The following is a 21,952-nucleotide window of genomic DNA, read 5'->3' as shown; positions in this document are numbered from 1 at the left end:
CACTTTCAAATGAATTTTTAAAAGCAACATTCCCAGCCCAAGTATTCTCGAATCAGTGTAATGCACCACGTCCTAAAACGTAGATTTCTTTTTATACAGTGAGTTAAAGGCCAGACAATCAACAAAGTAAAATAAATACACCAGACTATGATCTCCCCTCCTGTATGAACTTATTTCAAGGATGCCAGATTTAGAACTGCATTCACCCAAAAGCTGTAAAGAAGCCCAGGGATGAGATAGCTTCGACATTAACTGTGGCATGTTACTTCTTGCTTAAAGCTCTCTGTGTAGCGGATGACTAGAAAGTGGTTAATGTGATGCCAGTTTTCCAAAACGGTTTCAGTGATGAGCTGGGGGACTACGGAGCAGTAAGCATGATGAATTAGGAGAAACTGAATAAAGAAGAGTGAACAGGAACATGAATAAGCATACTGGGGAAAAGGCAGCACAGGTTTTAAAAAGAGAAGCTCTGCCTCAGGAACAGATTGGAGGTCTCTGGAGGAGCCCATGAGGGTGTAAGAAAGGGGAAATATGATTACTGTGGTTTGCCTGGATTATCAAAAAGCATTCAGCAAGGTCCTTCAACAACTAATCTTCCATGAGACAAGAGCAAAGGTCATCATACAAATAAATAATTGGTTAAAAGATAAGAAACAATGCGTGGGAGTAAATGGCCAATTTTCAGAGTGGGCAGTCACCTGTGGTGTCCAGCCATCCAGTGCCTTCATAAATGAGCTGGAAAAAAGGGGTGAAGAGGAAAATGACAACGTGCCGATGACGCAAAGTGATTCTGGAGAGTGACGATGAAGTATGACCGAAAAATTAAAGTTGTTTGCTTCTTGATTCCAATAATATCTTAGACTCACAGCTAGGTCTGCACGCATAACAGGGCTCCTGCAACAAATGCTCCTCTGTGCTTAGAAAGACCGTAACGGCCCTTTGCAATGTAATTAATTTGAGGCAATTAAAGCAGTCAAGTGGGTCCCTGCACTGTGTGCACTGGGAACGGCTGTGGTGCTGCAGAGGTACAGCCATGGCTGAGCCAGCTGCAAGGAGCAGCTCATGAGAAGGTCTAGCAGCGAAAGGTAAATGAGTTTGAAAGGGAAACGCTTGATACTGCTGGCAAGAGCTGCCGCCTGGCACAGGTAGCAAAGGCAAAAAGATGCCCCTCCCTCCTGATCAAGTGCAATGCTGGCAGCTCCCATTGCTTTCTGTGCACAACATAAGGAGCTCTTGCCATACACTGCGAGGAGGAGGCACGGCCAGATGTTGCAGTGGCACAGAGTCCTGGATCAACACTTGGGTAGCGTCCCAAGGGGACTGGGACTCAGACAGGGTCAGCACAGGTCACCGAGAGCCTCTTTGCAAAAAGTTGTGCGATACCTAATTGCAGTGAGTCATGCGCTACTAGTGCAGGCTGGCAAAAGTAGCTTAAAGTCACTAAGATCCTTGAATGTTTTGCTTGCAGTTAACACTTGAGGTGCTTTATTAAAGGCTCACAACAGCAATGGGCTGCGCAACAACCGCTCATCCCATGCAGCAGGTGCCCAATATCTCTCATTTTTGTTGGACACAGACGACTTGCAAAGTAAAAGCATCCTGCCAGCCCCAGCCCCATGAGCCTGTCCGTATTCCACCTTCAACGTTCTAGCCTGGAGAACCGTTTTATTCAAAATAGTCCGCTAAGGACACGCAAACAGTGCTGGCAACCTGGGAAGAGCTAGGTTGTGGGTTAACAAGAAATTGTGGGGATTTGGGTAGCGGGGATGGGAAAGGTGCTGATCTGCTCCCCTCTGCTAAGTAGCCAGGCAGGCACCACGGACCAGCCTGCAGCACACAGACCAGAAGGTGTGTGGGAAACACGTCTGCAGCTCCAAGCATACACATCGGAGGCAATCTTCTCTCCCCGTTCACACACGGAGCAGCCTTCACAGTGAAATAAGAGTGGCTTTGAGCACAGCTACAATGCATAAGCATGTGAAATGAAGCACTTCACTTCCCTGCAAATCTCTTCATTTGTACAACCCCGGGATGTACAGAGTGAGGCAGGACCCAAAACAGGAGGGTGAAACAGGAGGCAGCGCAGGGGCAGCTGTAACAGCCACCCCCAGCGACGACAGCTCAGTCACGTAGCCAAAAACTACGTCCCACATCACCCTGATGGGAATCGAGAGGTGACGTACTCAGGGTCTGGAGACACAGAGGAACACTTCGACCTACTACCGATTTCTTCACTGAGTGAGGTTTTTTATGTTTTGGGTTTTTTTTTTCACGGATGCAGGTGTTTGTGTATTTTGGCATTTACAGTCTGGGAAGCAAGGGATGCGCAAGGTATGCTGCTCCCTTTGGCTCTCCAGTAAAACAGCTGTGGCTTTGACACCACTTCCAAAACCTGAAAAAAATCCCACTCCTCAGCCGCATGCAGCATCAAAAGGCCACGGCACACTTCAAAGGCAGTTCCCCAGCCCACTGGGAACAGTCTGTTTCAAACATAAAGATTTTACAAGACCTCCAAATGTGCAGCAATGATACAATGAAAATGTTCTGAAGCCACTAGGGCATTTTATGCTGCAGCTTCATGGTGACTTTTACGCGGTGGCTTCACGGTGATTTTTTTTTGCGGCCGCTGCCGTAAGCTTTTCTGTGGTACGGCACAGCCGGGCTCAGCTACTGCTGGGAAAGCAGCAGAGATGAAAGAAAATACTTGCAGCGAGGATGATCCGGGAAAGATGCTGTGTCCACATGCAGAGTTTAGGTGAGGTGAGACTAGTTTTGAAGAGTACCAAGTACTCCGGGAATAAGAGGAAAATGATCTAATCGTGCCGGAGGGTGCTGTCAGAGCGGCTCAGTGCAGTCGAGTGCAGGCAGGGAGGCAGGGGTGGGGAGCAGCACAGCTGGGGCAGGACAAGCATTTCCCTCGGTGCGGCCAGCAGCCTCAGCCACCACAATGATGCAAACACACATAAATTGAGTTACACCAGACCAGTCAGTCCGACGAGGGCAGAAAGGCATTGCTCGGGCTGCAAACGGGCAGTTTACCTTCCCATCGTGGGCTTCCCTGCACACCGCCTCGCAGACCACCCTCTCTCACTCAGGACCAGTGCTGGGGGGCAGCCCTCAGCAATCCCAACCCCATCCTCGGCCCCCACCATTTGCTGCATGCAGCCCCTTCCCATTGAGTGGTGCAGCACTTGGCTACTAGAAAGCCTCCATTAAGCAAAGTGTTACTTTGAACCAAAGCAAGCCAGAAAAAAGTATTTTGAAACAATAAAACAAGTTCTCCAACTGTGAAACCAGACATCTGCTCAGTCTTCCTACTGCTTTCGGCCAGGGAATTAAGCCCCTTTTTCTACATTAGAGACATTTCCAGGAGAATTTCCCTCTGACATAAAATGCCAGTGGTCGCATCTTTCTCAGGTAGGGTTTATAAAACACAGAAGCAAGCAATGGTGGGAAGGGACAGCAGGCAGAGAAGCGCTGCACCCTGGGAGAAGGGAAACGAAAGAAGGGAAGAAACCACTGCCCGAGGGGAACGGGTCCCTGCTCAGGGTGAGGTGCCACGTCCACTGTCCACTCGACCCAACATCCTCCAGCCAGTTCCTACATCAAAAAGACAATGAGTAACAAACACCGCGTGACCATCTCCCCTGTGCTCTGCCGGGTCCATCACAGCTGCCCAAACCTTGTCCTAGTGACGCAGACGTCCCTGCAGAGAGGGACTGTCTCACCAGCGCAGATGACGCATCTGCTACCTGCTCCTCATCACAGGAAGCAACCCATGGAGGGCAAAATGCTTTATTTAAAAACTGGCACATGCTTTTTAGTCTTTTAACTAACACCTGTCATTTCTGGCAGTGCTTTTAGCTCAAAGTCTTTTTCTTTCAAGTACCCTGCACGCAGCCATTCCCACCTGCCTCGGCAGGGACCTCACAGCAGCACACAGGGCATGGGAGGTAAATGCACAAAGCTCGTTATACCTGAGGACAGATGTTCCACCGCTGGATTTTGAGGAGAAGCAAGCCTTTATCTCACTCAAATCACCCAGTCAGTGGGTGACCCAGCTTGTCCTGCAGCCCTCTCTAACCACAGATTGGTACCCAGCGCCACCACTGCCACCATCACCGGGTGGCAGGGCACACCTCCATCCACTGCAATGGCCCTGCACACCGCAGACTGAACCACAGGGCCAAGCCCCTTGTGCCAGGGAGATGTTTCAGCTGATGCTGCCCATACCCTGGAGCATCCGTGCCATACAGGCCATGCTGCAGCTGGGGATGGCTTACAGAGGGGTGCAGAGCCTCTGCCCCTGCTTGGTGACCCCCAAACTTCTGCTCTGCTACCACACTGCTGGGAGGACCTGGATGCTTCTGGTCAAGAGATGCTCTGAAAAGACCTGAGGGAACACGGTGCATAGCAGAAAGAGGGCAGCAGCCCCAGGTGGGGCTGAAACAACATCATGAGGACTGGCTCAGAGCTTGGTGACACTGTCCCAAGGGGGAAAAAAGGACTTTACTGTCTCCTTTACTGTCTTCGCAGCAATGTGAAGACAGGCACCAGAAGTCAGTACTGAGCTATCGCCAGCGAGAATAGAAGTTGTTCATCAGAGTAATCAAGAAAATGTATTATGTGGGAATATAATTTATTACAGAAAAGCAGCTTTTTAAAGGAGAATTTGAATTAGCATCTGCTGCTTCAGAGAGGTGACCCCTACCAGCACCAGCTGTCAGTGGCTGTCACCATCCCCAGGTCCTTCCAGACCTACCCCCATGCGTGCAGAATAGCAAATGCCACCACAGAGTCCACAGTGGCATAAACTCTATGCAATGACATTTGCTGCTCTTTACATGCTGCCAGACAACCTTTCACGCTTTGTCTTGTGTATCTTGTGAGAGATTTTTGAAAGCTCCAGCAGAAATCTTTGCTGCCAGGCAGAGGCAGCAAGAGCTGAGGACGTGCGCTGCCCTCCACGCTGAGAAAACACCTGGGATCAGCAACAGGAACTTCAGCTGGAAATGGTGGGAACCTGAATTTTTCCCTATGAGTCTTCTGGCCCCAAAACACTTTCTTAAATCCTCTAATTCCCATCTATGAGGAACCAGGCTGAGAAATACAGAAGACCCTCCCAGGAGGGAACAGGGCAGCTGGAGAGGAGGAGAGGATGACTGAGGACATTGACCCTAACTGCAAAGCAGTGGTACGGTCAGCACAGCCATGCAGACTAGACCGTGGAGGTGCTGCACAGGATATACGTAATAGCAAGTAACGGCAAGGAAACTTTTGTTTCTAGTCTAGCTTCAGGTTTTGGCCCATGGAAGGTGCTTCTCTCAGTTTGGCTGTACTCCCCACAGCTTTTCTGATGATAATTTAGAGGATTTCCAGGAGAACTGCTGCAATTCTTTTGTTTTTTAATCTTGAGTGCTTTGCAATAAAGAGAATTCAGTAGCATTTGTCTGTGTCCCCCTACCCCAGTCACTCTCAAAATATTGTCAAAAAGATGATCAGATTATAATTGTCGCAGAGGAAAATGTGAAATATTACCCAGGCCAAATCCTCTTCTGTGCTGAAGAGATTCTCCCAAAAGGCATTTGTAAGAGGGAAGCTCTTCTCAGCATTTGGAGGGAAACGATGACCTCTCCTGCCTACCACAGCCTGCCTGCCTTACCCCGAGTAATCAAACACGCTGCAGCTCTTCCAGGAATTGAAAAGGAGGTAGGGAGGTCAAAGGATAAAGCAGCTCAAATAGCACATCTCAGACCTTGCTAATAAAAATGTAAATGGGGCTGTGCAGACTGGGTGGGGGAGGAACTGTCTTCATAAAGTCATGGAGGACCCGGTAGGATGGCTTGATTTAAAAGTTCTAATGTGGCAGCTGTGCAAATGACACATTGGTTGCACTATATAGTGCAAAAGGCTGCCAGCAAAGTCACCAGCTTATTTGCATTAGTGGCACCCAGCTATAAGCACTGCCGAAATAGCTTTAGCACTGCTGAAACCTCCCCAAAAAGCAACTGAGGCTAAGACAAGCTTATGACTTAGCACGGGCCATCACAGGCAGGACTCACTCTCCCACCGCAGACAACAGCGCTTGGCCAGGGACATGTTTGACTGAGACAAACCCATAAGCAGAAATATTAATCACTGATGTGAGATATAAAACCACTCACAGCTAATTATGATTTTCTATACTTTTATAAAATATATGCTCATTAGCAAAGGTTTCCAGCATACTTATCTCTGTCTTCCGCAGTTTTCTGTACCCCAAAGAACAACTCTTGATGCAGCAGTAGAAAAGAGGTGAGGAAAATTTCTCCTCAGCAGGTCCTGGATGCTTTGTCTTTTCCAGACATCTCAGATCCAGGACACAAGCAGTTACGTGAGAATTTCTAATGGTGGCAAAAGATCCAAGAGCTTGGGCAGGAGAAAAAAAAAAAAAAAAGCAGAACAAATGAGTTATAAAGTTTGCATGTAAATGTAATCAGTTAGGGGGAAAGCCTCTGAAAACCCGTGCTCCAGTGAGACATCGCTGGTACTCTGATGAAAATCACAGTACGTGGGTTGGGTCTAGTTATTGTTACTATCCATATAGTTTGCACATGTAAATACACTGAGAAGTAAACGGATTTGGCAAAGCAGACTTGCAAAGCCTAAATACATTGTAAATCAATGTATTTAACTTCTTGTTTGCACTGGTACCAAGGCCCTCTGGTATTAGATACTGCTTATAAATGAGCACGTTAGAAACTTGTTTTGCACGCAAAGAGCCAAGCAGTGTAGCTCTTGGCAGAAACTTTTGCGCACAGATGTGCTATTTGGTCAAGCCCCATTTTGCTGTGGTAACACTGTGCACCTTGACTTCTGCATTAGAAAAAGCGCCGGGAGTAGTGTGTTGATGCTGTTTTCCACATTTTGTTTCAGAGTGAAGTAACAGAGAGGGCTGTGCCTGAGGGAGCTGCTCCTGAACGTGCGTGAGCACAACTCAGCTTTACATGCTGCAGTACACTGCTGTCCCATCTTCCAGCCTCATTCAGACATCCAGCTGCTGTGCGGTAAGAATCTCCTTTAATTTACCAAAATCAGGGACTAAACAGGGTTCAGGCCAGCCTCTTACCAGACTAACCAGCCCGCACATGCAAGGTGAGTGTGTTGGTACAATAGACAGCAATGAAATGCATACACACCAGCGGAGATACACCGGCACACTCATTTTCCAATGAATATCCAGTCCCTGCATATGGGAAAAAACAACTAAGTCAAACCACTTTGTTTAGTCTGATGGACACACAAGGCCCTCTAGTTCCAGGTATAGAAAGATCACCAGCTTCTGCCTGCCAGCAGCAGGAGCTGCGCAGTCATAGCTGCTGTATAAACACAGCTCCAGTAACAGACTCACCCAGCCAGGGCTTCCCCAGCCATAACCTGAGCGCGATCTAAGCTGTTTGCAAAGAAAGACGAATCTGGAATGAGCACTGACAGTCTGTGACAAATCCAGCCTCAGCCTAGCCCATCGCAAATGCTCAAGAAAGTTTAATGAAGTACTTGTGGTCATTTAATGCCAGCGACCCAGGAGCAGGAGGGAGGATGAATCTACATGAGACAGCCAACTCATCACACCCCACTAGGGCAAGCACACAGCAGGATGGATGGATGAATGAAGGCGCAGACATAGTGACCATTTTTTAAATTGCAAAGTTATTAAGGATGCAGATGTGGATTTCCTGGAGAGCAGGAAGAGAAGGAATTAAGGAGGCTGTAACTCACCCACCATCAAGGTGGTCTGGGTCATACCTGGTAATTGAGGCTCCCCTTCCACCTTTGCAGAGTATGGTGGGATCTGGCTGTGGCACAGAATCAGTCATCTCTATTTAACAGCTCTGCAGTGTGCCTTGCAGGTTAGACAAGGGACAAATTCTGCCTGCCTGGTGGGTGCATGGGATGCTCAGCCAGCAGCATAGTGCCATCCTACTAGGGGACTGGGACAGGAGGCGGGATTTGGATGCTCTGCGGGTTGTGTATACATCAGACCTCCTCCTGGAGAACAGCCCACACCTGAGTGCATAGAAAGAGGGATTGAGCAGGAGGATCCATGCAGGAGGCAGTGATGGTCCCTCCCTCAGAAGCTCCCTTGATCCTGAGCGTCCATGGAGGAGCCCCAGCTCCATTCCCCCAGAGGCACCGGCAGTGCCTGTGCTAGCCCCAAACAGACGAATCCTTCAGTGTGGAGAAATCATCCCCATTCACGTGTCAAACACCAGATGTTCAATCTGAATGTCCAGTACCTTGGGTCCCTGGCACAGCTGTGGGAGGACTCCCAGCCCCAAGGCAGGTGCCGGGACACCTTGTGGAGACTCAGCCCGGTCTGCAAATGTCGAGGGCTGCCAAAACTGAGGCCAAATGATCCCACTCACGCATGTCACACAGGAAAATGAATGCCACCCTGTCTGCTGTCCAGAGCTCAGGGCTGGAGTCAGATCAGCTGAGGAGGTGGAATAACATCTCCTCCTAATATGGTTTGTCTGTAAAGTACATCTGACCTAAGAGCAGCCCAGAGCCTCCTTAGTGGGATGGTACAATCAGGGCAGAGGAGAGCAACCAGGGGAAAAGCTCCCTGAGCTGACTGCATATGTTGCACAAGGGTAGCAGAGCCACAGACCCCCATCGTCCCAGCTGCGCGGGGCCTTGGGGAGCATTGAGGCAGCTCAGCCTTGCTGCACTCTGCACCCCTGTGCCACCATCACTGCACAAAATGACCCCGTTTGCTCCCATTCACCTCATCCCTGACAGTCACAAAACGAGTCCCCACCACACACACCTTCCTGGGAAATCAGGGACCTGAGCCTCAGTCTGGGAGAGCAGTGGTTGTTGGCCTCCCAATACCATATAGCAAAGCTTTGGACCTCATAGAAGTCCAAAAAATGTAACTGTTGTGCAAGAACAGAGGTGATCTATGTGATCTTGAAGGGATCCCTGTAGTAACAAGGTGAAATTCAGGAGAGCGAGGAGCAGCGGTTCATCAGAGCAGTCCCAAGAGGAAAGCTGGGAGAAGCTCTGGCCCCTTCTGCTCCTTCCACCCCTTCAGGACCAGTCTTCACCACGCTCCAGGGCTGGAGCTAGTACAGGTGTTACCTGCAAACCCCAGGGAGTCAGAGCTAGACCCCTCTGCCCTTTCCCACCCAAACTCCAGGGCACCAGCGGGGAACATCTGGGTTGCTTCCCCTGCCCTGGACAGTGACACTACTTGGGCCAGAAACACCATAGACGTGGTAGCTAACAACCCAAGACTGCATCTCAGTCCCCTTTCAGCACCACTCCTCGAACCATCTGTACAATTTACCCCTGTGCAGGGGAAAAGCTGAGAGTAACACACAGATCCTCCTGGGTTGGTAGAGAGCTCAGCGAGGGATGAATACCCTCCGTGAGCAGAGCAGCTATAAACACGGTATCTGTGTAAGGGATCCTGGATGAGGGAAAATGAGCTGGTGATTTCAGTCCCCGGCGTCTCACTTTCACACAAAGCAGTCAAGAGCAAAGCCATACCGATTCAGAAAGGACAACTGAAGTTTCATATTGCAAAAAAACAGGAAGGAAGGAGACAAAAATGCCAAAAAAGCTCAGTGAAGTCTCCAAATGCGTTGGCTGAGTTTGGGTGGCTCTTTCACTGGCGGGGACAGATAGCAGGAAGAGTGAAAAAAGCAGTTGGGGACCAGCTGGGAATTTGGATATCACATTTGCATGTATCCTAGACCATGAGTGCTGGAACAGAGGGATTTAAATGCAACTTCCCTAGGAACAAGAGGCGAACAGGGGACTGCCATGTCCTGAACGGCAAGCCGCAACCATCTCACCAATGCTTTTTCTCAGGAGCTGCTGCCATTCGCGTGTGCTCCCGGCTGTCAGTGTGGCTCTGGGAGGACCTGGGCTCAGCACGATGCTGTCAATGTTTGGTCTCCTTTGGGCCGATCCCAAAGTCAGGGCAGCTTCGCATAAGCTAATTTGAATTTCTGTGTGACCATGATAACATTTGCAGTGGAGACAAGACGTATGCTATATCATGACTACTTCTGGGTATTAAAGGGGATCATGCATGGAAATGAGTAAAACCGAGTCAGGTGAATGGGAACCACATCTTATCCTGAGTTTGCACGTGTTTCTAGACCCAACTCAGACCAAGAATGCAGACATATTCATGAGATTCTTTTCTTTTATCAATTCTGGCTGCATCTGCAGTGGTACACACTCTTCCGTACACGGAGGGAGCAGCACTTTATTACATTTTTAAAATGTGATGCGTAGACAAACTCATACTTCCAGCTCAGAGCAGAAGGGAGCCCATGGCTGCTGGCAAACCTGGTCTCAAAACTGCCCCAGCAAAAGTGGAACATGCCGAAGGGGCCCTGCACAGACCGGGGGCAGCAGCAGACAGTCGGCAGGGTGCACAGCCAGTGGGGTGCACAGCTGGCAGAATGCACAGCTGGCAGGGTGCACAGCTGGCGGGGTGCACAGCCCAGCTCAAGACACACAAGAGATTTGAATGGTTCAGTTGAGGTTTGAATCAGTAACCAAACACTATCAGATTCACATAGCACTGGCATAAATCCTTATATCAAAGGGGAGAAGTCATCTTTTTTGCCCTATATTTAATAGAATAATAATGGTTATTACCTTTGCAGTAATTTCAGAAGGCCCCTATGCAGAACTCAAGCCCTGTAGCAGTAGATATTGTTTGAATGATTAAACAGACCTGTTTCATATCTCAGAGGGCTCCTACCTTCATCCGTTACTGACTGTGCAGTTCCTAGTCCTGTTACAAATCATGCGGGCTGGAACGCCTGTCTATAGCTCTAATAGCATCTGGCAAATGTGAAAAGCCCTGAAACTCAGGGCACTGGGTGATAAGTGGGCTCTACGATCTCTGTTTTATTGATGAGGAAAATAAGGGGAACAGATGCAGCAAAACTACAACCACAAACAACCCTCTGAGCCAGGGCTGTGAACCTGACACCGCCCATGCTGTTCTCGAACGCCTCTCCAGACACCTCTAATGACTCCAGCAGGACACAGACCATATGGGAGTCCAGCTTCCCCTAATGGCAGCCCCGTGGGCACTGAGATTTCCTGATAAACAAACACACTGGTATAACATTTTTCAAAAGATTTAAACACCAAAAAAGGAAGTACCAGGTTGGGACCAACAGGTCCAGGAAACTGATAGATTAGACAGAAGCCTTCCCCCATCCCATTCCCCCTTCCTTTCCCTGGCATGGATCATTACCAACCCAACTGGCACCTCAGTGACAGAAGAGTGACAGGAGTGTGACAGTTCCAGCATAGGTGCCTGGAGAGAACCTGCACACACCTACCAAACGCTGGAGATTGAAGCAGCATGACCAAGACGTGCCCAGCAGAGGCACCCACCTCCCCCGTCAGCATTGCTGCATTCGCACAGGGCTCGTGCCAATGTGCCCTTTGCGTTGCATGCAGACAGCAGCAAGGGGATTCAAGGACACCAGCGGCTTGTCCCTGCTCTGTATGTGAAGAGGAGACTGCCACATGCATGACCTTCTCGCTCCCAGTGGGCCACCCACAGATAAGGCACTTTGCCAAGGGCTTCACCATCAGCGCTCACCAAGGGACCACTGCCACTCACCGGAGTCACGCAGTCAATGGGCAGCTCCATCTCACCCGGAGAGCAGCGTGAGAAGCAGCTTCCAGCCCACACTTTTCCAAAGATGTTTAGGGCCCAGCCACAAAATACAGATTCAGAGCAAATCTTCAGAGCAAAACATGTACATTTGAGGGTGCTTGGGCTGGGGTTTTAGAGCTCAGCCAGCCCTTGTTAGAGCTGCTAACATAAAATCTATTTTCATTACAAAATTAACCCTCCACATGAGGATTTGCTCCTAACCCGAGTCCACACCACACTCAAAAGCGCATATCTCAGAGGGGCCTTGCTTTGCACACCCACTGCCCCGTTACAGGGACAGCCACAACCGGTGCTCACCAATCTTTCCAGGTGCTACCACAGTCACCCTGCGTGGCTCGAGCAAAATTGGGTTCACACTGCAGGAAGATAAGACCTCAGACACAAGATGCTTCTGAAAGCACCCGGATAGCAGAGTATAAAAGGTTGAGAACAAAGAAATGATACAAGTATCCAGGGAAGGAGTTAGAGGAGGAAACAGCTCTCGGTTAGTAACAGCAATGCAGGATGGATGAGCCGGGGCCGGCTGGTATGCCAGGCGCTGCCGCCTCCCAGGAGCCCCATGCTGGGAAGCATCACCGAATTGCAGTGGTTGTCCAAATGCAAACCGGTGAAGCAAGCAATGGGCCTGGCAGGCATCTCCCACACACCCGTGTCCAGAAGGAGACACCCTGGGAGAGACGGGTGCTTCTCGCTTCCTGCTGGCATAAATCAGAAGCAATCCTCTGCGGTCCACAGAACTAAAGCGAGGAAGTGGGGGGAAGAGCAACCCCATCGTGTGCAAGCAACCAACACAATATTCAGCTGCTGTCAAAATAATCCTGAGTTTAGCTTTGGCATTTCTTAACTCCAGCCCCTTCCTCACACTGCATTTTTTCTAGGCAGCTGGTTGATCTCGTTCTGTCTTTACCCTCCTCGGGTATCACTGGGGAAAGGCAACCAGCTGAACCCCAAACAACCTGGGTAACGTTTTGTTAGCGCCAGTCTGAAATATCTCAGATGCTGTGGTGCGTGATACCACAGCACAGAGTCGTCTGTTAATAAGCCGTCCAACCCAAATAAACTTTGGCTTCACTTTGGAATTGATCTCCGAATTGAGGAGCGCTGCCGTCTCCCTGGGCAGCCGACCCTCCCGCATGAATTTAACCCTCCCTGGCCCGACCGCTCTCCTCTGACACAACGGTTTTGCTCAGGTAACATTAGGCATTTGCGCTCTTCGATGCGATGTGAGGAGGGGCGGGATGGCTTTTTCTATCACCGGTCCTGGGATGAAAACAGCCTTGACATCTCACATCCCCAGTTGGCTCACGGCCAGGCAGGGTGGAGCCGGCTAAACAAGCCACGGCTATCAAAATACTGCTTCTTTAAAAAGGCTCTTCGCTGGCTGCAGTCAAAGCCACGCTATGCCTAACGTCACTGAGTAACAGAAATAGCAGGCGTGAGTGAAGGGAGGAGAATGAGAGTATTAAGAGCGCACAGATTTCAAACATACTTGGCTAGGTAGCACGCTCCCTTCCTGCCGCTGCCCTTCCAGATGCGACGGAGCACAGGGATCTCTCGCTGTCTGCCCACGAAGAAGGATTCTCTTTTTTTTCTTTTTTCCCTTTTTTTTTTTCCTTTTTTAAGTTTCAGCTTTAATACTACTAGATTCATTTTTATTTTATTTCTTGTAGGAAGCTTCATCTGCTGGATTTAAAAGCAAGGTTTGAGCAGGAGGAATTCATTTATGTTTGTAGATACTGGAATGTGCATGGTACTCCTGTGTGATGATAATGTAGAGGGAAAGGCAGGATTGGCTGAGAAAATTGCTTAGACCATAAGATGCTTGAATGGCTGCTTGGAATAACCATCTCTCTATTGTGTGTGTGTGTGTGTGTGTGTGCATATGTGTGAGTGTGTGCATTTATGTACGAGTGCAGCAATGACAGTAACTTTAAAACAATGCAAGGTTTCCCCAGTTTGCTTAATTTTCCTCCTCTAGGAGTGAGGACTTGCCTAGCTGCGGGCTCTGTCTGGAGACAGGTGAAGTGTCTGAATTGAATTAGTGCTGTAGTCATTTTATGAATGAAGCAAAACGCAGATTCAGTGGAAGAGGAGCAGAGCGGGGAGATGCGGTGTGCTGAGCTCTCTCCGGCAGGAGCTGTCACACCAGGGAACCGCACAGATGTGTGCACAGGCATGGCACAGATCTGCTACAAGTGCCCGCAGCACAAAGTGAGGCAGCTGCAAGAAGACAGCACCTGGGCCATGGAAACATGCTCCTGAAAATGAGCTATCACAAATTCAGCTAAGCTTGATAGCTGAGTGTGTGACCAGCTCTGGGCTTAGCTGGAGCATCCCATGCAGAGCTATTTGTTTCCAACCAAGTGTGCCGGCAATCGTGTGGCAGAGGAGCAGGCAGAGCTCCCTGAGCATCCACGTCTCCTTCACGCGTGACGCTTTTGCTGCCAGCACAGCTCGTACATGAACATCGATAAAGTGGACGATGAGGGAGCAAGTCAGTGCATGGACAGGCTGGCTACACATGCCCAAAGCCAAGCAGGAGGAGACCGCACAGCACGGCAGGGGAGGGAGGAGGTAGATTTGGGGTTGCAAGGTTCAAGAAAGCTGAGGTGCTGGTGAAGCTGCTGGAGACCAGCCCAGAGGAACGACGTCCCAAAGGGGCACTGACCAGTGCAGGACCACGCTTCATCTCTCCCCCTTTGATGCCTGTACCCAAGGAACTCGGGTGGGAGATAGCTCTGTGTATTGTGGTTTTTCTCTCTTTTTTTGCACCCCTATCCCAATTGTTAAGTGAGGAGAAATCTCATTCTCCCTCTGTTCTGGATTGCTCTCTTTTATGCAGAATTTTTGCATGACATCTCCATAGCACCCATCTCCCGCAGCAGGTTGTAATGGGAAGAAAAGAAGATGAGGGCAAGCCGTGAAGATGATGAACATTGTCCATCCTCAAGTGTTACAGAGGTCACCGTCAGGGTCTTTGACACAAGGGCAGTGGACGAGGGCCTGGTGCTGTAATCCTGCTGCCAAGAAGCAAGTGGGAGGAAAGAGGCAAAGGAGTCAGAGCTGGTGTGGAGGCAAAGGGACACCGAACTCACTGGGAAAAGCTGCAAAACTTATTAAATTCCCAAGATAAAACAAACCCAACCTGCCCAGTGGAATGAGGCAGAGGGAAGTCTTTGCCTGCTGAGCCCTGCAACAACAAGGCACTCCAGCACCCCCTCTCATGGCGTTTTCCAAACAAAGAGGCAATCTGAGCCCTGTAAAATGCATAGTGCAAACGCACTTCTGTGTGCAGTGACCTCTAGGTTGGCACAGGCTTCTAGTATGCCTTAAAATTCAGGCATTTTAGCTACTTCTTCAGTGTTTCTTTCTCTCCGGTAGGTGCGATCTCCCTTTGCCTACATCCAGAGCCACTATAAATTCAAAGCAACACAGTCGTGATTTGTATAGTCTTGGGCTTGAGCTAACCAAAAGCTCCCAAATACAAAGAGTGACTACCTGCCTAACATGCTGCAGAGCAATCTCACACCTCGCTGCATAAGGCTGTTTAGACGGGTTCACAGACAGATTTGTCTGAAATCTATCTATGCAGAGACACGTGAAAATCTGTGGGATCACACTTGACAGAGAGCATGAAAAAAACCTGTGTTTACAGACATACAAAACCCACGGCAACCCACAACTTGCTCTATAGATAGAAAATGCTTTTTTTTCTCCATCACTCAACTACAGTTTGAAACTGCAGGTCAGGACATAGCAGGAGCTTCTCATTCAAGGAAAAGTTGCTCTGTGAAAACACTGCAGAAATGCTGGACAGGGCTTTGAGTGTATCACTTACACAAAATAGACAACAATTTGACTGCAAGTGGCAAATCCAAAGTTTGTTTTCCCTTTTTTGGGGTCTCTTACTCCTTCCGAATTAAGAGCTTAGCAAAGAGGTTTAAGCAATCACGCTGAGAGGTCTGTAAGCTGCCATTATGAATTTAGGAAGGATGCTTCTTTTCCCCAACCTCAAACTAATTTTAAGGATTGCAGCAAGCGGTTCCAATGATCCACACAGTCTCTTTCATCTCTTTTCCGTGGACACACTAAGAAATGTCATTCCTCAAAGCTGTGGTCTCGTAATGATGGCATGGACCTTACATACGAGTGGCCTCAGTGCAGAAGACCTTTGGTACGTGCAGACAGTGCAGATACGTACTCAGGGACAGGTAACTTCTAAATGATACTTTGTGTTGCTCTGGCAGATTTCTAATATGTTGGTTTCTGATGTCTTTCTTCTAGCAGAGAATGCAGATCTTCCTTGGATGAGACCCCGCTAAGAAATGGTTCAACATCTCCCAGCAGTCGCATTTCTCAGAGCAGAAAGAACAGATCTTCAGACCCCCGTGGCATGAACAAAGCCTCTGGCATTAAAAGGCCGGGAGGATGTCCTTAACTGACGAGCTGGAGAGCCACTTTTCTGCAACCCCTTACATGCTGACAGACACAAGCGAGGGCAGCCTGTTCAGAATCAGACCCAACGCCTCCGCCAATGCCACCGGGGATGGTGTGCCAGCTGCCAGTTCCATGGAGGACATGATCGCCATCTGCACCATCGGGACAATCCTCTCCCTCATGTGCGTGATTGGGGTGACGGGCAACGTCTACACCTTGCTGGTGATGTGCCATTACTTGCGATCATCTGCCTCCATGTACATTTACATCATCAACCTTGCACTGGCAGACCTGCTCTACCTTCTCACCATCCCCTTCATCGTTGGGACCTACTTCATTCAGAAATGGTACTTTGGGGACATTGGCTGTCGCATCCTGTTCAGTCTGGACTTCCTCACTATGCACGCCAGCATCTTCACCCTCACAGTCATGAGCACGGAGCGCTACTTTGCTGTGCTGAAGCCCCTGGACACAGTGAAGAGGTCCAAGAGTTACCGAAAGGCCATTGCTGTTGTCATCTGGCTGGTGTCACTGCTGCTCACTCTCCCAATGCTCATCATGATCCAGCTAGTGCAAAGCGACAACAAAAGCATCTGCCTGCCCACTTGGAGCAAGCTGTCCTACAAAGTCTATCTCACCATACTTTTTGGTACCAGCATCGTGGGTCCAGGGGTAATCATTGGCTACCTTTACATCCGATTAGCTAAGATTTACTGGGTGTCGCAAACAGCATCCTTCAAGCAGACCAAGCGGCTACCAAATCAAAAGGTGCTCTATTTAATCTTCACGATAGTGCTGGTGTTCTGGGCTTGCTTCTTGCCTTTCTGGATATGGCAGCTCCTCTTCCAGTATTATGAATCCTTCCCTTTATCTCCCAAGGTGATGAAGAACATTAATTATCTGACAACCTGTCTGACCTACAGCAACAGCTGTATCAACCCTTTCCTCTACACCCTGCTCACCAAAAACTACAGGGAGTACCTGAAGAACAGACAGCGGTCCCTTAGCAGCAGCAGCGGGTACTTCCAAAGGAGGAATCGGTTTCAGAGGATTTCGGGGAGATCCCTGTCCACGAGCAGTCAGCACTGCACAGAGACATACGTTCTTGCTCACGCTCCTTTGGGAAACAGCAGTGCCTGAAGGTAAAATATATCTCCAAGAACAATCAATACTGACTTCAGTGTTGCTTTGATTTAAAGTGTACATTGTAAATGCAAAGCCTTAGCAGACCCATAATGTGCACACATTTAGTCCAGAGGCTGTGCCATATGTCTGTTCTCATTTTCTTCAGTGCCGCTGATTTGATGCTAGCAACATTCAGCTGAACATCTATCTAAATAACCTTTCGCTTTTTATCTTTATATTTTATAGCGTATGTCTCCTCAAGTAGTCATCAATAATGAAAGCCTATAACAGGACCATGCTTTTTAATAGTATCAGCTGTCTCACAGAGTTTAAAATTATGTTATCCCGTGAATGGCTGTGGTTTGCTCTTTCTTTTCTTTAGCAGTAATGCTAAATTTGTAGTTGCATGAGGACTGAAAACAATGAAATAAAGACAAAGCAGCTGATGGTCGTGACATGCAATCCAGTTTGAATTTGGGGTAGGACCGGACAACGTAGATGAGGCATATCCAGGGGTGTTTGTCCTGGTTTTGGTCGCATTCACATTTATTCTACACTCATGTGTATGCACTGGGCTTGATTCTCCATTCACACAGGTGTCTGTAGTGGAGTTACACCACGGTTAGCAAGACAGGCTTCTCATGACAGTGCCACGGTCAGGGAACATGCAGCATCCCCTAATGCGCTGAACCCAAACACATGAGCACCCATGTTGGGGAGCACCATCTGTCCTGGACAAGTGTATCTGCCCTCTGCCCTCCTCCCAGGAGGAATTGGGAACCTCTGATGTTGTTATTCTCAGGGCATCCATCGACAAACTGCAACATCCAGCCTGAGGGACCAGACCTACATCACCAAGTCCAGGAGGAAAAGACAGAGGGAGAGAAGGGGGGGTGAGGAGATGTGATTTTCAATGGGCAAAAGCTATGCTATCTGAAGTCCCTAATATTCTCAATTATAAAAGCGCTAGTTCCCTATTAGTGAGATCACTTGTTCCCTTCACAGGAGGTGATTTTGCTTTACTGCTACGAAAAGCAAATATAGTCCTGCCTACACCAAGAACACTTTGCCTGTGCTGGCTTTCACTGATGATAAAACATCATTAGTATAAATACGTCCTCCATGATATCTGGCACTTCTCCAATGAGTCTAAAAGTACCTTCTCTGGGATGCTGCCAACATCCGTACAGGAGTCCTCTGCTTACATTAGCCCCATCACCTCATTAGCAAGCATACAACGATGCAATGCCAACACAACTCTAACCAAGTTACAGAATTAGAAGGAAATTAATGCTTAGGAGTAAATTCAGGACTGCAGTGTGATATGCCATTTGGCAGTGAACTCCATTTTCTTATACAGAAACTGAATTTAGGTTTTAACCATCTACTCCCCCTTCAAGTCATTTAAGTGGTCATTGTTCATGAGGACAGTGAAAGCTCTGCTTCCAGCCTCCCTGGGTGATATGCTTGGAAAATAAATTGCCTTTTTCATGCATGGGCTTAAAGTTTGTTATATATGGGGAAGATTGCACATGTCATGGAAGAGGACTCTCATGCATGCAGTTTCAACGTTGAGCTGTTGCAGAAACTGGAAGAGCCTCACTTTGTGTTCCCAACTGCCTCCACGCACACCATCCGCAGTGGTCCTGCAGGTCAGGGCGCCTTACTTGCACCCTGCTTGCAGTGCAGTACATCAACCAGCAAGTCCTACTTCAGGATTAGCCCCTTCCTGATTTCAGAAGGGAATACCATTATATTTAGCTATTTCCTACACTGACAGTCCTTCTTAGTTTTCAGACCCTCCTCAGTCTGGAGACACACTAGTCAAAGCCCATTAGAGAGAGTAAAGCATCATTTACCCTACTGTAAGGAAGAGGGAGCACATGGATGAGAGGTGAAAAGGCTTGCCATATTCATGAACCCATTTTCCGCTTAGTCAGCTGTTTATCATGGGTCAGAATGTAAAATTTGGCCTCTTTTTTTTGGAAATTGCAATTTTAACTTCTCCTTTCTCAGAAATAGCCAGACAAGCTCAAGACAAGCTCAGCACAAGCAGTTTCTATTGTTGTGAAGGAAAGCTACTGTGGGTTGAACCTTCTGAAAGCACAGTCCATCTTTTCTAAAATCAGATAGTCAAAATGAGAGGGCAGTTTGCAAATCTCAATTCATCCAGGCTTTGCACATCAATGAGGGCAGTGCAGAAGAGTTACCGAATGACACAGGAGCAGATCTGTCTCCAGAGTTAATCAGTTGAACGCTTTTGTCCCCAGTGGTACTGCTCTGATTAACTTCTCCAAGCCCACCACAACCAACGTGTCTCACAGAAAATATTTGCAAAAAGCCTGCCATGGCTCTGTAGGTGCAACAAGCAGCCTGAAAGCAGCACGAGCAACGTGCTGTGGAAGCATGGCCATGCCAGAGGTCCTGCCGTGCCCTGGGAGGTGAGCTGGGCTCAACACAGGGCGCAGGGCTTCCCTGCCTCCCCAGGAGGACACACAGCCTCAGCCCTGGGCTGCACGGTCTTGTTTCTCATTTGAAGCCAGTGCTGTGCTCTCAGCAGGGGCTTGCAAGTGTGTTTGTAAAATCAGCACAACAAAGCCAAGACAAAAGAAGACACCGGCAAATCAGGGAACGATTGCAGGTGATGTTTCAGTCAATACTGGGTCATCTTTGAATGATGAGATGTTTCATTCAAGCCTTTCAATTTCCACCCCAGGCTAGGGTTTTTTTTTTTTGCTCTTTAACATTCACATCCATCACCACTCAGCACAGGCAACAGTAAGGGAATATTATTCCAAGTCTACAGGTAAAAGCAAGGCTCTGCGCAGTTCACAAGCAGCATGTGCCCCAGCTCCGCATCCCTGACTAACTTTACAGGGCATCAGTCACACTCAGATACCAAACATTAGGCAGCTGTCCTCTTCCTGAAACCAAACAGCAACTCAACCACAAGAGCCTGCTGAAGATAAATGGGGGGCCCGAGCAGCCAGTGAGGTCTGAAGAAGGAACTGCCACCCCCAAGACAGATTAATTGCTTGGTTAACAATAGCTACAAAATAATTATTGCGCCCTATTTATTCCTCCTTGCAGAAACCTATCATCAGTCAAAGATCCAAGAGCTGATTTTTGCATAAACAAAATTTGAAATCAGTGTGAAAGGGATGTGTGTGCACACGTGGCCGTGTGCTTGCATACTTCAGATCATGCCCCTACACCTGCACCCTATTTGCTAGCTCTTTCTTCTCTGTGAGGTGAGACCAGAAGTTCTTTCATCATCCTGAAGTCTTAAATCCCCCCGTCTCCAGGGCATTTGGTGCCCCACAGACTGGATTTCACCAGCTGAACTCCAGGTAGCAGAAGTCAAAACTCCAATTACTTGCTATTTTAAGCTAGGGAGCATTTATCAATGCCTCAAGACTCAAAGAAAGTATAGCTGTAAATACACCATGGCAGGGTGTCCAAAAAGGGCCAGGACAGAGACGCCAGCCCCTGCGCTGCTCCTACCAGCAAGGAAAGGCCGGGTACCCACTCTGGTGGCTGAAACAGGCAGCAAACTACAGCTGGGGCCAGGCAATGTTTTCAGTTGGATGGTGTCTTTGCCAGAAGAGGATGACGTGTGTGTTTAGCCAACTATTTGCAAATCCACCCAGACATTTAAGAATCCTTCTGGAAATTCTTTTTTCTTTTCTTTTTTTTCTTTTTCCAAAAACTGAATTGTCTCATTTCAGCCTTTAGGAGGCAAAACAACACAATTTCTCACTTGAAGATGAAGTTTTGTTCATCAGTTTGCTTACACTTATTTTTAAAAATCCTCTGTCCATTTTGTTCAAACTACAGGACTTTTACAAAAAGTCCTGCAGTTCAAGTAGCAAAGCAGAGAGCAGCTGCTCACCGCGCTGTGCATCCCTCTGCCCAAAACCTGCCTGGACAGGGTGGGCACCGACAGTGGGGAGTGGTGCAGCGCCCACCCTCTGCCCAATTCCCACTCGCAGAGTCGCAGCAATCATAGGCATAAACCTTCCTCCTCGCCCGCTGATGGAGCCTGATTTAAGCTGATCGATAACCCGTGTCCGGTCTGAGCCCCCTCCTTGTTCCTGCAACCTGGTCACTGCAAGGGCACAAGATGAGGCCGATTTGGGCCACCCCTTTCTCCTGTGCGGATGCCCCACCTCACTCCCTGGGAGATAACCGGGCCAACAATTCTTCAGTCTACCTCTAACTAGACAGAAAAACCTCAGCACATGGTCCCAGAAGAGGATCTGGCCAACAAATCAACATGCACAGTTGTGTTTCACTTACAGCTGCAAGATGGGCAAGGACTGGCTTGGGATATAAGGAGCTCTTTAGCTCTAGGTCACTAGTTCAGCACGTGGCCAAGTTGTGAGGGGTGGGATTTCCAGATTGGCAGGTGATCTCCTTTCATTTCTCTGGGGTGCTTGCTAGGAAACCTCTCATTTCAGTGTTTGCTTGAGGACATTGAAAGGAGAGGCCAAAGGTTGAGCAGATCTCAGAGAGCAAATCCACACCTTGGCAGAGCTGCCTAGAAAAAAATATTCCTCTTGCCGGTGCTGTCCCACTTGCATCTGCCGTGACTGCCACACCGGGATGCCTGCGCTGAAATTATCTGCCCCAGCCATGCCTGAGGCTCCCTCCATGCAGCGCCCAGAGGAGCTGCTGCACAGCACACGT

At 48.7% G+C, this 21,952-nt stretch overlaps 1 protein-coding gene across 2 annotated transcripts; it reads left to right on the top strand.

Annotated features, from left to right (window-relative positions):
• Positions 1-13,319: 13,319 nt before the first annotated feature.
• On the top strand, positions 13,320-17,706 carry LOC103918861 (urotensin-2 receptor-like). Of its 2 annotated transcripts, none has more exons than XM_009326280.1 (2): positions 13,320-13,401; positions 15,986-17,706. In XM_009326280.1, exon 2 carries the CDS (start codon positions 16,130-16,132, stop codon positions 17,276-17,278), a length of 1,149 nt encoding a protein of 382 aa, XP_009324555.1. In that variant the 5' UTR covers positions 13,320-13,401; positions 15,986-16,129; the 3' UTR covers positions 17,279-17,706. The 2 variants fall into 2 exon arrangements, with proteins under 2 accessions (XP_009324555.1, XP_009324564.1); XM_009326289.1 differs by having other exon boundaries at positions 13,328-13,401; positions 15,989-17,706.
• Positions 17,707-21,952: the final 4,246 nt, after the last annotated feature.

Source organism: Pygoscelis adeliae, unplaced genomic scaffold (assembly GCF_000699105.1).
Source record: "Pygoscelis adeliae isolate BGI_AS28 unplaced genomic scaffold, ASM69910v1 Scaffold61, whole genome shotgun sequence".
Lineage (NCBI taxonomy): Eukaryota > Metazoa > Chordata > Aves > Sphenisciformes > Spheniscidae > Pygoscelis > Pygoscelis adeliae.
This window is presented reverse-complemented; position numbering and strand designations above follow the sequence as displayed.